This window comes from Zosterops lateralis (assembly GCF_965231275.1).
Source record: "Zosterops lateralis genome assembly, chromosome: 8".
In the NCBI taxonomy this organism is placed as follows: Eukaryota; Metazoa; Chordata; class Aves; order Passeriformes; family Zosteropidae; genus Zosterops; species Zosterops lateralis.
Window position 1 is genome coordinate 21,383,454 of NC_139768.1, and position 14,113 is coordinate 21,397,566.

A 14,113-nucleotide genomic window follows, 5' to 3' on the forward strand; every position below is an offset into this window, starting at 1 on the left:
AGCCAAGAAAACACTGATCTTATTCAGCACATTTTACATGCTTTTAAAAGTTATATGGATATATAATGATAGTACAGAAAGCACTGATTTGTAGTGTAAGATTGGAAAACAAAGCGTTTTTACCAGTTAAGGATGATGTGCTATCTTGGGCACTTTTTTTTTTTTACTTCAGTCTCAAAAAAAACATGAACACACAAGACCAAAAGAAGAAATGTGAAGCTGAGAGTTGACGGCCTGTGGCAGACCCAGACGTGCAGAGGTTGTTCTGAAATGAACTGTCCATTCTGAAAAATATTTTGCAATGCTGCATGAGGGCCAGTTACTGAGATGCACCTCAAGCATTCCATAATGACTAACTGGCAAAGGGAGCATCATAACTGAGAGGACAACTACTGTGATTTATGCTTGAATTGGAACAATAGAAAGTGAACTAAACATTCAAATAATACAGCTTGAATTTAACAGAGTTCTTAGTTGTATGTGCTTTACAATAGAAAAGCTTCCTTTAATGGTTTACAGAATGTGCTTGAAAAAATATAATGTAAGCACACATAATTTGATGTAAGGTCATCTATTAATAATCTTAGAGAAGAGTAACGGTCAGCTCACACAGAAAATCTATCATCAACAGTAAACACACACCAGAAAACCCCTTGTTTTAAAGCCAGCAGTTCATTAAAGCATGGGAAACAACCACCACCTCTGCTGGGAAGTCTGCAGACACTGCTACATTTACATCTGGCTTCCAATTAACAGGAGCTACTCCAGTAACATGGGAGTGTTTATTAACATAATTGAAGCAATGTGATTTCTATTCCGTAAACATGAGAATGCTAAAATTTGAAAATATGCATGTGGCTGTCACTTGCTCTGTTGAGAAACAAAGTTTTATTTTTAGCTTGAGTGTTTACATTTTCTTGCAGCTATTTTAATAGATGAACTGCCACCAGAAATATTCTCTCACTGGGGCCCTGATGTAGAATGATATAAATAACCTTTACAAAGTCCAGCAAAATGGAATGATAAAATCAGTTGACATTCTCCTAATTAGCACTGCCTGAAGATTTACCTAGACAGAACAGGAAAAGCCAAATTCACCCCTGGAATAAATCCACAGAACTCACTGATGTCAGAGGAAGTACACTGGGAATGGACTTGATAGAACAGATCTGTTATTTACATTAAACACAAGGCAGCTTCTTGCCTGTAGCATATGCATGGCTTGAGGTGAACAAAAAAAGCATTTTGATTTATTAAAGAAAATGCTATTTTGTGATATATACATCCTTTCTTTGCCCCAGAAACAGCAAGTTAGCCAAATATGACTGGGTGTACATAACAGATCTTTTCTTCACTACATCAGGGGGTGGAAACTACTCATCAAACCAGCGGATGCTAAACTCCTTTCTACAGAAATCTCTCAACTATTCAAATCTCTCAACAATTCAAAAAATCAGCAGTAGCAGTACTCCTAGTGGAACCCCATCCAGCAAAGCAATTAAGTGTTTGTAAGGACATGAGTAGCTTCAAATTTAGATCTCTGTTAAAGTTTAATGCCAAATTTAGCTGTCCTGGATTTCAATATTTTTGACTAAACATATGTGAAACTGCTCAATTAACATATGTAGTTTAATCTCTCCCCCCTCCCTGATAAATCAACAAAATGGGTCACATTAGCCCTTGCTGTAACCCCCTCCCTGGCCTCATGCTCCTAATCTGTAGTCTTCTTATTCCTTAAATTATACAGGCAGCTTTTCTTTTCCACTTAAATTAACAAAATACAACTTTTCAGACAAAATGATCACTCAGGGGAGACCTTACCACTCCCTACAAGTACCTGAGAGGAGGCTGTGGCAAGGTCTTCTTTCAAGTAAGGGACGGGGTGAGAGGAAATGACCTCAAGTCGTGCCAGAGAAGGTTTAGATTGGATATTAGGAAATTTTCTTAATGGAACGAGTTTTCAAGCATTGGAACAGCTGCCCAGGGAAGTGGTGGAGTCATCACCGCTGGAAGTAGTTATCAGACCTTTAGATGTGGCACTTGGGGACATGGTTTAGTGGTGGGCTTGGCAGTGTCAAGTTTAGAGCTGGACTTGATGTTATTAATGGTTTTTCTCCAACCTAAACGACTCTTGGAAGGATCACATTTAGATACAAATGCCCCAAGTTTTTAGAGCTGGAACGTAGTGGTCACAAGTATCTCACTCAACTCACTGAGTCATTTTCCTAGAAAGAGACTGACATGGGAGCAGGGTATCTAAATACAGCCTATAAAACCTGAATCATTGGCATCCAAGTTTAGTTTGTGATTGTTGCATGCTCACAGATGCACTCTTTATTCCCACTTTCACTTCTTCAGGCCTGTAGACAGGAAATACAGAATATTCAGTGCCACAGGTTATTTTTAACCTGATCAGCAGAGGATCTACCTGACTGCAGGGATGCTGCCTGTAGAGTTTGAGCTTGCCTGACAAGGGACCTCAGCATGAAATCCTGTCTAGTTACTGCTTCTTGGAGCACAAACTCTCTTCACTGGTACAGCACAAAGCAAAGGGGAAAGCTGGGTGCAGCACTAAAGCTGAGCCATTTTTCTAATTCTAGTATCCTTGTGTCTCTCCTGCTTTCAGAGAAATGACAATCACTCAGCAAGCTTTTTATCTTCAAGCACCTCCTAAGCTGACCAGAGAGAGTATAAATGAGGGCCAGCCAAGCAGATATGGGCACTGCAGAATGAGATCCATCCACACTTCAAGAGGGACAAAGCAGTCCTGTTTTCTGGATGTTTGGATTTTTTTGATTCCAAAGGCATTTATGGATTTTATATCGTATGAGCAGGAACTGCTTGATTCATTTTGAGTTTTATTCAGATGGAAGAAATTCAAAATTACCTTTGTTTCTGAGGGGTAAGGAGAGCAATATTATGTCTATTTACTCTGCTAACAGAAGACATCAAAGTAATGAATCATGTAAAGGACTGAAAGGGAAGAATATAATATTGCAGCATTTTCTATCTTTACTTTGCCTTTCTTGAAAGGTTTTTGCTTATTTTGCAGAGACTGCACTAATACTTTTTTCCAGGCTAGCAGTTCCCCACACATATATTCCACTACACCATCAAGTTTCCTCTGCAGAGTACACCAGCTTCCCTCCCACCTCCCCTCAGACCCCATTTTCCCATTTTTTGAATTTTGTCACCAGGTATCACTATTAGTTCATTAAAATGAATGAATACCTGTTTTGTCTTTTTTTCCCCACTTAAATAAATAAACCTCTAGCAATACAGACACATATGCATACATTTACATGCTTGTATATACATATATGTATAAAAATCACTCTTCAGATTCAGGCTATGTGAGGTGAGCTTGTGGGCATGGGCCAAAAAGTAGACTTACAATGTTTTCTGCCCCACTTGGTATTGAAGAGACACAGAAGCTCTCCTGAGTGCAGGTGCAGAGAGTTCAGGCTCACCCCACAGCACTGCAAGCACCCTACACCTGCTGAGTCAGGCAAGAGAGGTTTTGCACCCACTCCCTCACTCAGTCTCCAAACACACACAGCAGGCACACCCTGCACTTCTCCAGAAACCAAGAGTGTCCTTTCCTTGACGTCCTTAACAGCATTACAAAAACTACTGTTGTCCTGGTTTGCATAACCACAGCACACCCATCACCTCAGAGTGCTCCAAGTGCCAAATTGATATAAACACCCCGGAGGGACTCAAACCCAGCTCTGTTATCCAGAACTGTGTAATGCTCCTGTGCCCTTCACAGAAATACCCACCAAGTGCCCTTTTAACATGCAAAACTAGAGTCGGGCTGAGAGTGAGCTCTCAGGCTTTTATCTGACCAACTGAATTGTCACCAATATCAGCGACAAGGCCCAGAAAGGGAGGCAGCACCTCTGCTTTCCCTCTCATTTGCTGAATTACAGATGATCACTGGACCATGGCAGGATATTGAGGGAGGAAAAGCACAACATGCAGAGAAGCAGGTGAGGAGGCACCATAAGTGGCTGTAATAGAATTCAAAGTGTCAGAGAGGCAGTGAAAGTCAGATAATTGCAGGAAGATCTGGAAAGAGGAGATGAAAGGAGACTAAGCAAGGGGAAGAGGTAGGAGGGGGAAAAAAAAGTAAGGGAAAAAAGTGAGAAAAATGAAAGAGAAGTATAAGAAACAGAAAATGTGAAGAAAAGGGCAAATTTCTTTTTCCTCTCTTCCATCTCTTCCTGCACATCTCTCCAGGGCACTGCTTCCTGTTAGTCTGTAACTGAGGACTGCTCTCTCCTAGAGACAGATGTTGGGCTCCCCCCATCCTGGAGCAGGACAAAAACGGCTGCCTGCACATTTAAAACACCCCACCACAAACTTGTCTCCAGTGCTGAAGCACAAGGGTGCAGGGTTTGCAGTCAGCAGGGGCTTTAGCTGCAGAACAGTCCACAAAACTCACAGAGAGAAGCCACTTTTACCAACAGGTTCCCGGTGTAAAGCACCTGCAGATTTAGATAAGGCATTTTCACACGCCTTACAGAAAAGGAGTGAAGACACAGTGTCTCCCTTTCCAAGGTAAATTGTCATTAAAAATGTTCAACACAATATCACAAAGGAAAATTATTTCCCTGGCAAGTTTCTGATGTTTTCAGGAAACGCAGCAAACGGCTGAGCTTCTGTTCTAATATTTCCAGGGGATGAATTCCTCTCTGCACTGACAACAATGTTTGCATATCTTCACAGAGTGTTCTGGTACCTGCAGAAGCAGACATCCTTCATACAGAGCTGAATGCGTGGTTGTAACAAAATTAAGATTGGGTAGGACAGGTGACCAAAAACTGGTCAAGAGGTAAGAACACACCAATGGAAGCACATTTATATAGATTTGGTTCTCTGAACACACAGTGCTGAAAACATTTTTCACTGTATTTTCAAGGAGATGACCCATGTACTGAAACTTAATTGGGTATTTCATTATTATCCTTCCAATATCCCAGAAGAAGTAGTTATTTAAATATGTTAAGCCTATTTTTGTAATTTTTTCAGTGTCAAACAGCTGCAGACAGCAATATGTACATTTTGTAGGACTAAAGGCAAAAAATTAGGAAGACAACTGTCTTCTGAAATTAGTTAAGGACTACTTTCTGGTTACTTGAGCTTCAAACATGAGTGTCAATGATTTGACCAGCCATTTTGAGTATCATTATTGTGAAGGACAAGAAAGATGTTCCTACCAGTTTCTTTTATTAAAAAAAAAAAAAATGCTGCCCTTCCTTTTTGATCTTTGCAGCACATGAACGGATTGATAGCATTATTTCAATAAATAATGTGTCTGTATCATTACCATTCTGGTCAGTGTCTTCTGAACATATTCAGGGAAAAACCCAAGTATGCAAATTCAAGACACAGATTATTAAAAAGACCAAACTAATGACTCACACTTTCATTACTCAAGCAGAATAGTATTTGCAGTACTGTCAAATGTGATAGTGACAAACATGAAGCACCCTGCCCTGCATTTACAGCAGGATGATATGCCAGTCAGCTTTCTGAAGATTAACTGTTAGCTGAAGTGATCAGATCACGAAGTTCTTTAGAGTTCTGTGCTATTCCACGACATCACTGATAAAAGTTTTCCATAGTACATCGACTTTTCTTAGATTTGTTTATGCTCATAACAGAAAAGAACTCTAATGGCTTCTTGTTGGTTTTTTTGCTTTCCTTCTCACTGGGCATTGACAGACATGCCTGAGAGACTCCAATTGTTTCAAAACTGGACACGGACTGGGATGCAAGCAGAGGCAGCAGACAAATGATAATGTAAGTGAACCATTCAGCATCCTGATGAAGTTGAAAATTAGGACTGTTTACATAAGCCAGAACTTATTTGCATTTCCTGACATTTCAGGTCTCTTTATATATAATAAATAAATAAATAAATAAAAATAATTATTTAAAAAAAAAAAAAAAGCATCCTGCCATGTCTGTCAGAAGTACCTGAAGTTTGGCCTGATTGTTTGGCTGCTCTTAACTCAGCTTCAAGAACAGATTTGGTGATATATACACCAGGATAAAGCTTTTAAAGAGTGTTAAAAACTGAATGTTTAAAAAGTTTACACAGGCCCAGCTGATATTTTATACAGAGTACAGGCAGAGTCAAATCTTGCATTTCTGAAAATATGGTCATAAAATGGTTTATGAATGCTTCTTACTCAGCATTCATAAACCTTTTTATGAACATATTTTCCAAAAACCTTTAGAACTTGTACCCCTTGTCTAAACTAGCATTATGAAAAGGCTTTAATAGGTGTAATAGGCATGCAAATAACAGCTTCTAAATTACCTGGTTTCACAGTAGGTAGACCATATTTTCAAATTATTCTGCCATTTACTTCTTCTGAATTCAACATGAAATAGAAGTTATCAGAGTTAAAATTACACACCTACTGACTACTGCTTTTAATTGTTCTAAACATTATCTGGAATTACGATAAGGAGTGATATTTATCAGTGCCAGTAATTACAATAGCAAGGAGATCTCCCATTCCTTTCCTGCCCTGCCCAAGTCCCTGTTTTCCTGCAGGACCAGGGGAACAAATCTCACCAATTTCCTTTAAGTGCACAAGTCACAGAGACAAAATGTCTTGCACTGTCTGATAGTCTGGGAGAGCTTTGGTGCCAATTCCTCCTCTCTATGACAGCAGTGAGAGCAGGCATTAAATCACCAGCAGTTTGGAGAGCCCAGGAGGTTGTAACACCAACGTGAGGTGACTCTCAGCACCACACCAAGCTTGCTTTACCTCCACAGGACCTGAGTGCTGCCCATACTGACTCTGCCCCAGACCCTGCAGGCATTTCCCTGCCCACTCCCTTGTACCAGTGTTGCCCCTCATAGCCAGGTCTTGCTGAGCCTTGGAAGAGCCTAAACTTTTTAATTTTGACATTCCAAAGCAAAAGAAGCCACTGTTCATTTACAAATAAATCTATTTTCATCTCAGTGTTGGCTGAAGCTTCAGGCAGAGATTTTACCAAACTTTCCCCTGCAACATCACAATGGAGAAAGTGCAACACCAGACTCATGAAGTTAAATTTAACAAAATGCCATTGAAAACTTAACTGCTGAGACAACATTAGATCAAAGCTGACCAAAGAAAAACACAGTCATGAGAGAAATACTGGCATTAATTTAGCAAGTTAATTCCAGAACACTACAACCCAAATCACAGGGAGAAGCCTTTCTAGAAAATCCTCTCCTCAGTTTCACTGGCACTGTAACACACCGACAGTTTGACAGAAAACACAGTGAAGATACTGTAAGTACTAATTAACAGGACCTGTGTGTAAGGAAGGCAACACATAGAAGCAAAAATACTAATGGAACAGCATGGAAATAGAAAATGGATTGTTCTGAGGCTACACATACCCAGCTTTCATAAACTCCAACAGCATCAGAAATCAAGGTGCTGAATGCGAGTCAGACTGCTCTGATTTAAATCTGCTCCTGTTGGGGCCAGCAGGAAATGTGTCTCCAGATTCCCCCGAAGCCATGGAGGGCAGGGCAGTGCTCACCTCCTCACCTCTGAACAACACTCAGGCACAACTGAAGTGCTACCACACAAAGCTCAAGACCAGCAGTGGAAATCTCATAAACAAACTTCAAAGTAAATATTTTACCAGGCTTAAGTAAGTACTTATTAAGATTTAGATCGTATCTTCAGTGTCCTTGACATTTTACAATAGTGTTTATCTCCCTTGTTTGCTAATTCACAAAATTGGATAATCTACAAGAAATTTACACATTAGAAACGAGCAGGATTCTCAGGCAGACTTCATAAATATGACATTAGCACAACAATGCTCTAATATAAACATACACAATGCTAAGTAGAAGCAAAGCATTTCCTGAGGGCAGAGGAGGCCCTGTTTGCCACGGAATAAACTCTGTGTGACAACCTGCAGTGACCCCAGGAGGGGAAAGGACCCAGTCTGTCCCGTGGAGCAAAGCTCTGCTCTGCCAGAACACTCAGGGCAAGAGGCTGGGAATGAGCTCAGTGAATCAATGACCCCCCAGTTGCATCAGCCCAGCACTCTTCTCAGGGGATGGGAGATGAAACAATTTCAAGGCTAAACCAGCTCTATGAAGATAGTGGGATTCTGTCTACAATGTGGACTCCTTTTTTTCCAATGAATTAAGAACACATGAGTAGTCTCTGCATTGTGACTATTTATGAAGTCCAACATGAAGCTTGTGTTCTCAATTATTAGTACTCACAATTAGTACAATGAAAATAAATCCCATTATAATGAAAAATTCTATTTTTACCTGGTCACTGAAGGGACATAAAAATCAGACTGAGACATCTTTTCATAGAGACACACAATGTTTCCAACAAAAATCTGCCAAAATTAAACTGGGGATTTAAAGACTCCTCCATAATGTGAGGGTGTAGCTGCAAAAGGTTTTGGAGAAGGCACACACCTGTAAGCAAATGAGGGCTTTTGTTACTCTGTTAAGGATGTCAGAGGCATTTGCCTTTTTCCCTGACTCATCCTTTTCCTCAGTGAGTACTGTGACCCTCAGACCTGGCAAATCCATCCAGTACCAAAAAGTTCACTCTGGTACCTCATTAATCACTCCCCTGCCGTGTGCTATCTTACCTGCAGATGTAATTCTTCTTGCAGGACTCTTGCAAATTCAGGCAGTTTGGTTTCTCCCTGTCCTCATATGAGCACACAGGAACAATAGTCTGCCGCCTCCTCTCTGTACAGGCTACGTCTCGACAGGAGCAGAAGAGCATCCCGTAGCTGTGCTTTGGGGGGACCTTGTCAAAAAATAGCCGGAGGGCCTTATGACACTTCCGCTTGTTACAGATCTCATTAGACGTGCTGCTGGTGCAGGGGGTTATGTAAGCAGATCTGAACCTCTTGCAGGTATCATTTAGGTTACAAGCTTTGGCTGCATCCAAGCAATTGTTCCCCTTTGAAAGTACTGGCTCCACTAGGAAAAAACAACACAACAGCAGTGAGAAACGGCGTCACATTTACACTTCGTGCTTTGTGGTTATTGCACTGTTAACGAGATTCCTCAGTACAGATATTTGTTACATACAAAACTTTCAGTGCCAGAAACCGGGACCAGCCCTTCTGTTTCTTGGGGTAATGGTTTAACAAGTGAACAAGAGCATGGGCATGCAGTGAGGGCAGAGTGGTGGCCAACAAATGACACTCTGGGCAGGCTGCACTTCATCTTCTTCACAGCAGATGTGCAGGGTGAATGTTGGGAAAACAGCTCTTAAAACCCCTGCTAAATTGGAAAGCATACATCTGGCATAAAAACACAGTGAGAACATGGGCTTCTGGTTTTGCAAAGATCTGTCATTTCCCATTTTTTCTCCCTTGAACAAGTTTAATGACATGCCATGTCCACCCCAGGTGACAACATTTAAAAGTAATCTGTGTACTGTGCAGTAAGTAAAACAGACATGCCCATTACTACATTTTTGTGGTCTGAGGACAGCCCACCCAGACAGGAAGGAAATCTGGTGCAGCCAGACTGGGAGCTCTCTAAGGCCACCCACAAGTTCCATTCCTAGGTAAAACACTTATAAGATCTAGAGATGCCACCCAAAACCCTGGAAAATTTATGAACTTTATAAGCTTTGAAGCTGACAAAAAATTAAAAAGTGACTGTGAAAGAAACATTTTAAAACAAGGATGTCCCTTCCTCAAACACACACACACACACACACACACACACACACACACTACGAGAACTTGTGGGAAAAATTAAACTCAGATATAAGTTAAGACCATAATTACACATTTAATTTCTCAATACATTATCCAGATATTAAAACCCAATAGATGCTTTGCTTGAAAACTAAGGCAACTGGCATTACACTGCAAAATTCAATTAAGAATAACTGTAATGCTGCTTTGCATATTAGGAATGCCAACATCATAGATCCAAGAAAATACATTAATTTCCCACTGCTACAGGATTTGCAAGCTGAACAAAACATTTTGCAAATATCTAAAATCTGCTGCAATCTCTTGGGGGGGCTGGCCAAAGATAAAACATTTTAAACAGTCCAAAGCTCTAAGTCACTATTGCAAAAAGCTTTTTTTTTTTCCTAGATCTTTCACCTTTAACTAGAAATTCAGCCCAAGGTCCTTCTACAACTCACTGCCACTGATCTCCATTCTCCTACCACACTGCCCGCCATTCCCAGGTGAGGACAGCAACCTTTTCACTTTCTCCAGAGCAGGAAAACACAAAGCAGCTTGGCTGAGATGCTGCACTGAGGTGCTGCATTTGTTGGAACACACTGTGCCCAAGATGGGCCTTGGCTGCTCACACACACACTGTCCATTATTCAAACAGATCACCTGTAACTGTCCCATGTATCTTACCTACCCAAAAATAACACACAGCTAAGGAGCATTTGATTTGTGTTTCACTCTACCAGTGTGCTGTAACTATGTTCAGTGCATTTGTACATTTAATCCTTGTGATTTAACAATCACACTCCAAGTCCTTCCCAATCTCAGCTGCTTGCACAATAAAATGGCAACTTTTTGCATCTTATCTTCATAAATTATGAAACTGTAAACACGCAACATTTGACCCTAAATTAAGAGCCCAGCATTTCTGCTAATAGCAACCTACAAAAGATTAAGCAACACCAGATGCAGAAGATGCCCAAAATACAACCCTCTCATAAAATTGTAACATTTTTATATAAAATGTTATACTACATTAGCATACAACTATATTATTAACTATGAACTCTCAAAGGTTTTTTTTTTATACAGTATATAGAATTATATGTTTAGTACAAATATAATTACTATGTAATCTGCAGGGCATATAATTATGCAATATATGAATAGTATATGCTAATTACTATGTGATTGCAGAGTAATTACATGGTTATTTGTGCCTGGGAGTCAAATGCTGAATTCCACTCTTTAAAACAAAATTCTGTGAAACAGCTCCGAATGGGGTATTGCAATATGAACAGACTTCAGCTTCCTCTATTGATATATGCTGTAGAGAATTAAAAAGCACTGTGAATACAAGCACCTCAAAAATCAAAAGGGACAGGTTAATCAATCTTTTTTAAAAAGCAGAACAGAAGCCAAGTCACTTACAGTGCAAACAGCAGTCAAAGTTATCTTGAGTGGAAGTTGAATTAGGTGCAAAGTGTTCACTAACAATAGTTATGCATATTCATACCTGTCATTCAATTTATATCTGCCCAACACTCACATTCCTCTACATGTCAACTCTGAATACAGACTGGTTTTGGGGTGTTTTGTTTTTTAAACAAGCCCTGGCTGTAACGTGCCCCTTGCCCTTTCTGTTTTGATATGTCTCCAGCTATTGTTTCTGGCATACTTGTCGTAACATTATATAAATTATTTTACCTTTTAAAACAAAGAGTAAATGTAGAAGAGGTGCATCAACTGCATCTGAATTCAACCAGACTGTCTAAACCAACTCCTCTCATTAATACCAACTTCTCTTAAGCTTTTAAATCTTATTTTAATGCAAAATAGACAATCCACAACACATTTAATGCTTTATTTTTATTGCAAGAGTGCGGAATTGTTCTTAAGTCCTGTGGTAACTATAAACAGTTAACAGTACTGGGAGTGTTCCTGAGGATTACTTATGCAGCAGTAATTTATAAGGTCAAAATTTCACCCAGCTTCTGTTCCACAAAGCTTAAATTATTAAGACAGGCAGGAGTTTGGCTCTTACCAGGTACTGACTACTTTAAAAGCACATGGATCTTATCCAGAGATACTTTTCATGTCAGAATCCTTTGTAAAAGATTTGTGTAAGGAGATCCTTCTTCAGTTTTCCCCTCTCTTGGGGCATCAGGAGATGGATTGGGGGCAGTCAGGGCAGGAGCGTGGGACAAGTAAAGATTTCTTTGCATCACCATTTCCCAACCCAGAGCTTCTTCTCTCCCAAATCCGCTTTGCCTGGGCGCATTCTGGAAATCTCTGCCAAACCAAAGCCCTCCACTTTTGCCAAAACACCACAGATCCCGTGGGAAGTCACAGGCAGGTGGTAAGTGGTGCCTCATGGCTGTGAGTGAGGCGCTGGGTGCTGTCTGCAGCACGGGGCCCAGGAGAGCTGAGCTGGAACCACCAGGATGCTGCTCCCTCCCAGCAGGAGCCTCCATCCCACAGCTGAGGATGCTGCCCTGATGGGGTGCAGGCAGAGGGATGGCAGAGCCCAGGCAGAGCTGTGCCTTGGTGGGAAAGCAGCAGCGTTGGGATGCCTAAACCCACCCTCCCACCAAGCAGCTGCTGCGCATCACACACACAAACTCTGGGGCAGGACCACTGGGGACTGACACTGACTTGCCTTTACCTGCACCTCCAGCTCTTCTGCTGCATGTGTAACAGGTGTAACACGTTTTCTGACCAATTTTACAGATGAAAAAGCAGTCCTTGTACTGCAGTGCAACCACTTTGATGTTTGTTACCTCCTGCATCCCTCCACCCTGGCCCAACACTGTTACAGCCACAGCACTCCTGGACTCAATCTCCCAGAGACCACAGAAAGAAGCCAAAAGCTCCTGTCTTTTATCCAGAGGTGCTCCTGAAGTCTTAATAGGGCTTTCTCTACCCTGTTTGATCTTCCTCATGCTTTACCCTCTTTCTACCTTAATCTTTCATTTTCATTGGACCTCCATTTCTATTTCATTTCTGCACCTACTGTCTCCCCTCAGTTCCTGTTAACCCACCCCATGGTACTACTCAAAATGAATTCTCAATGGGTACTGGGAGCTTTTTATTTGTGAATAACTATCTACTTTATTCTCTAGGTCTGTTCAGTCTCTGTTCCAGGTCAGCCTTCCAAGGCATCACTCCCACCAGACAGAAGGAGCACAAGGAATATTAGTTGTTCTCTAAGATTTTTATTAAGCAGCAAAATGGACATTTAGTTTTCAATTTTCTTACAGCATATAAAAAGCAATTTACTGAGGTTGTCATTAAAATTACCATTACTATTTGCAAGTAATTAGCATTAGTAGGTTTTCTAGTGGATATAGTGAAGGGAATGCTGTAAAGAGAGCCATAAATGCTAATGTGATGGAAGGCAAAATTACAAAGTGATAGAGGTGACCACATGGGTATGGGTCCACTCAAACACAGGTGCAAAATATGGCATATAGGAACAAAAGTGACCAAAATTAAGAAGAGAGCCATGATCCCACTTAAACAAAAGTGCTGCTGTGGGGTTCGCCAAAGTACTTTTGCTTCATAGGAAGAGCAGATTAAAAAATAAGGAAAGCATAGAAAATACTATCATCTGCATTTTAATGGATTAAAAATAAACTACCGTTTTCCTGGACAAATTATTTCTAACCCCAAATGACAGAGAAAAAAATTAGTCATCCCCAAAAAAATCGTGAGACTGACAGTGTTATTCTGAAGTTCTACTTCTCTTCTGCTCAGCATTTACAGAACAGCTGGCCTATTTCAAACCCCTTCCATAATCTTAATAAGCAGGCAACTTATTTTTTAAATTAGAGCTAATATATATTATCAGCTATGACCAGGGCTTTCAGAATACTACCACATACAACAAGATGCATGTTGAAATTACAGTTGATGGCACCAGGTGACAAAGATGAGACTGATGCCTGTGAAGGGTACAACCAAAGCTACAGAAACAAAACAATCTAAACAAACAAAACTGCCTAAAATGAGACTTTGGCTTCCTAAGACAAAAGCTGGAATATTTTACATTCCTGGTTAGTCATTAAGTCTTTGATCACACAAATTGCCCAGGTCTCTAGAATTCTTTTCTGAATATCCCCAGTAAATTCTGAAATTTACCTGAGGAGGTAAATACTGCCTCCAGTCCAAGCCATTTAGAGATTGGGAACAATCACGTTGCTTAGCATGAACCAACAAGCATGATTTGGAAGGGCTCATCTACCATGTTATGTTTGGAAGTGTTCAGCTACTGTGTTATGCACAACTGCTGTGTCTGAAGTCTTTCCCAACACACCCTGGCCTTTGATTTCATGAGACTGCTGGTGAATCATCAGCTGGGATCTTGCAGCCTTTGGTTCAATGCCTTCTGTGACATGAGAGA

General features: G+C 40.6%; 1 protein-coding gene across 1 annotated transcript in view; it reads right to left on the bottom strand.

Moving 5' to 3' along the window:
• Window positions 1–14,113, bottom strand: part of GFRA1 (GDNF family receptor alpha 1) — a 132,707-nt gene that overhangs the window by 40,003 nt on the left and 78,591 nt on the right. Inside the window, exon 4 of the mRNA XM_083866133.1 lies at window positions 8,647–8,986. Within this exon, the coding sequence (XP_083722259.1) occupies window positions 8,647–8,986 (340 nt within the window). The remainder of the gene's footprint in view (window positions 1–8,646; window positions 8,987–14,113) is intronic.